The sequence below is a fragment of the Micropterus salmoides genome, unplaced genomic scaffold (genome assembly GCF_014851395.1).
Source record: "Micropterus salmoides isolate LMB-PRFRI ecotype aquatic unplaced genomic scaffold, ASM1485139v1 Ms_hic_scaffold_2249, whole genome shotgun sequence".
Classification (NCBI taxonomy): Eukaryota; Metazoa; Chordata; class Actinopteri; order Centrarchiformes; family Centrarchidae; genus Micropterus; species Micropterus salmoides.
This window is the reverse complement of record NW_024041428.1, coordinates 3,198-6,512: the sequence shown is the minus strand read 5'-3', so window position 1 is coordinate 6,512 and position 3,315 is coordinate 3,198. Positions and strand designations below refer to the sequence as shown.

The window sequence follows — 3,315 nt, the reverse complement described above, 5'->3', positions numbered from 1 at the left end:
ATCAGCTAAAAGAAGAGAAGAGAGTGGTGTTTTATGGCCCAGCCATTCTATTGGAAAAGGGATCAGAACGTCCGGTACTTTCATGTCCTGAGGCACCCTAGAGGGAGAAGGATTGGACAATTCTTTTGCTGTCCTGCTAAGTGTCTATTGACACCTTTACGGCGAGAGGGGTTCACTAAGGCTCTTCGAATACACGGTCCTTAAGCTGATGCATGTCTGATTGAGTCTCTGCAGACCCTTACCGAACCCCAGGCGATGTCTCTAGTTTTGCATGTCAAAAGGCCAACTCCAGTGGAGGAAAACTTTCCTACCCCCTCCTTTTCTCAGAGAGAGAGAGGGAAGGAATTTTGAGTATCCAAATTATTTGATATAAATTGCACAAATCCACACTGTTTGTTCACAACAAAAGAACATCTATCAAAACCAGATCTAGCGTCTAATTGGGACTAGGCTTTTTTTCATATATATATATATATATATATATATATATATACACACACCTAAAGGATTATTAGGAACACCATACTAATACTGTGTTTGACCCCCTTTCGCCTTCAGAACTGCCTTAATTCTACGTGGCATTGATTCAACAAGGTGCTGAATGCATTCTCTAGAAATGTTGGCCCATATTGATAGGATAGCATCTTGCAGTTGGAGATTTGTGGGATGCACATCCAGGGCACAAAGCTCCCGTTCCACCACATCCCAAAGATGCTCTATTGGGTTGAGATCTGGTGACTGTGGGGGCCATTTTAGTACAGTGAACTCATTGTCATGTTCAAGAAACCAATTTGAAATGATTCGAGCTTTGTGACATGGTGCATTATCCTGCTGGAAGTAGCCATCAGAGGATGGGTACATGGTGGCCATAAAGGGATGGACATGGTCAGAAACAATGTTCAGGTAGGCCGTGGCATTTAAACGATGTCCAATTGGCACTAAGGGGCCTAAAGTGTGCCAAGAAAACATCCCCCACACATTACACCACCACCACCAGCAGCGTGCACAGTGGTAACAAGGCATGATGGATCCATGTTCTCATTCTGTTTACGCCAAATTCTGACTCTACCATCTGAATGTCTCAACAGAAATCGAGACTCATCAGACAGGCAACATTTTTCCAGTCTTCAACTGTCCAATTTTAGCGAGCTCTTGCAAATTGTAGCCTCTTTTTCCTATTTGTAGTGGAGATGAGTGGTACCCGGTGGGGTCTTCTGCTGTTGTAGCCCATCCGCCTCAAGGTTGTGCGTGTTGTGGCTTCACAAATGCTTTGCCGCATACCTCGGTTGTAACGAGTGGTTATTTCAGTCAAAGTTGCTCTTCTATCAGTTTGAATCAGTCGGCCCATTCTCCTCTGACCTCTAGCATCAACAAGGCATTTTCGCCCACAGGACTGCCGCATACTGGATGTTTTTCCCTTTTCACACCATTCTTTGTAAACCCTAGTCTAACAGAAAAGTCTAGGAGTTGTGACTGTATGGTTTAGGTTGTAAGTAGTTCAGCCATAATCTTTGGTTTTTAAAGGGTCACTTAATTCAAATTAGAAAATGTCTTTTTCGCACTTTACCCCCAATGCTATCTGTCAATACATTTAGTTTTAGTTTGATTTAAATACATTTGAAGCTTGTGATTTAATCACTACTTCTATTTTAAGTTACATTCTTTGCCTCATTCACCTGATTTTTGTTGTTCCCTGTTTAGCGTTTCATAACTAAATTTGATGATTGTTCTTTTCTTTCTCCTTTCTTTTCATACAGTTCCCTTGCTGAACCCAGATCTAGGGAACAGGTTTCCTCAAATCACTGCCAACGGATCAGGATTGGCTCTTCTGACTTCTGCTGAATTTGAAAAGAGGCTGGGTCGATCTTCCTCCTTCATGTTTGGTGTCTCCAATCTTCAGTGGCAGACTTCATATGGCTCTCTCCCCAATGGAGCCGTTTCAATCTACAACACCAATGCTGGAGGACGCAGAGACTACATTTGCAAATATGGGTGCTCATCCGGCTTCTACAGCTCCAGCAAGGGTGGTCGCTGCCACTACACGCTTTCAGGGCGAGAGTATCTTGGTTACCCATTTGAGATCCTGGTGAACAAAGACAACTATGAGTTACTGGAATGGAAGGATGGCTCTTGGGGTTCAGTGCCACAGAATTCAGTCCAGAACTGCTACAATGGTGACATATATGTTGGAAAGAACAAGTATGGTCTTGGGAAGGTGCACGTTAAACATAAGGCGTTCTTTCTTCCCTGGAAAGGTAAAGAGTATTGGTACAAGAACTACCAGGTCCTGACCTTTGAAAAAGGCATATCCAGCGAGAAAATTTATGATGTCCAGTACAAGACTGATGGAGTTAAAATCATTGCGCAGCCTCCTGAGATCATACGTAAGTCCTTCATCACCAACAATGAATGCAGCCCTGTTGTGAAATCACTTGCCCTCTCAGAAATGTATCAGGTGGAGAAAAGGTGGGACACCAGCACTGCCATCACTTCTGGTGTCAGTGGTAGCATCACTGCTGAAATCCCATTCATCGGCTCAGCAGGCATTCAACTCAGTACTGAAACAACAAAGCAATTATCCCGTGGAAACACCGTGGTGGTGTCGAAAACCTATTCTGTCTCTGTGGAGCAAACTGTCCCACCAAACCACTTCTGTGGCGTCAGTATGGTTGGATTTAAGTACAAGGCAAACATCCCCTTCACAGCCCGCCTCGGACGCACTTACAGAAATGGGGCGACCAGATGGACATCCATCACTGGGACGTACAGTGGTGTCGATGTTGGAGAAGTCCGGTCTGTTGTGGATCGCTGTGAACCTGTACCCAATGCTAAGCCTTGCTCCTGAAAGGAAAATGTAAAAGGCGTTTTAAGATATCTGACATATTATTAAATGTTAAATAGTGAAATTCTAATAAAGAGCTCCACATAAACCTGCTTTGTTCTTTAAAATGTCTTAATATATTAACCAAAACAAATTCATGAAAATATGAACCTACATGCTAACTAACAGCAACATCTCTGTTACAATCACACAAATATTCAATAAACATGTGGGAACATCCTGCCAGGAGCAAGAACATGGTTGTGGTATGAAACAACTTAGAGATACAGCAAGTGATTCTTCGGCAACAACTGTAACATATGCAGGACCTAGTAATGTGCCCCAGAGTGTAAAATTTATAAATGCACTATACTCGGTGTAATTGGCTAGTTTTCAGAGTAAGTTTTAGTAGTGGTTGCGGTTAGAGCAAAACATAAATTATGTCTAATTGAGTTTATTTAAAAACATAAGCCACCAAATTTCTGCTGGCTGTA

The 3,315-nt window shown here is 42.7% G+C and overlaps 1 protein-coding gene across 1 annotated transcript; it reads left to right on the top strand.

Annotated features, from left to right (window-relative positions):
- The first annotated feature begins 1,691 nt into the window (after positions 1 to 1,691).
- Positions 1,692 to 2,845, top strand: LOC119917804 (natterin-3-like). The gene has a single exon (XM_038738221.1). It carries the CDS (start codon positions 1,721 to 1,723, stop codon positions 2,843 to 2,845), a length of 1,125 nt encoding a protein of 374 aa, XP_038594149.1. The 5' UTR covers positions 1,692 to 1,720.
- Positions 2,846 to 3,315: the final 470 nt, after the last annotated feature.

Bases quoted from the DNA above. Each gene is read 5' to 3' on its own strand.
- LOC119917804 (XM_038738221.1), top strand. From the start codon at position 1,721: ATGATTGTTCTTTTCTTTCTCCTTTCTTTTCATACAGTTCCCTTGCTG.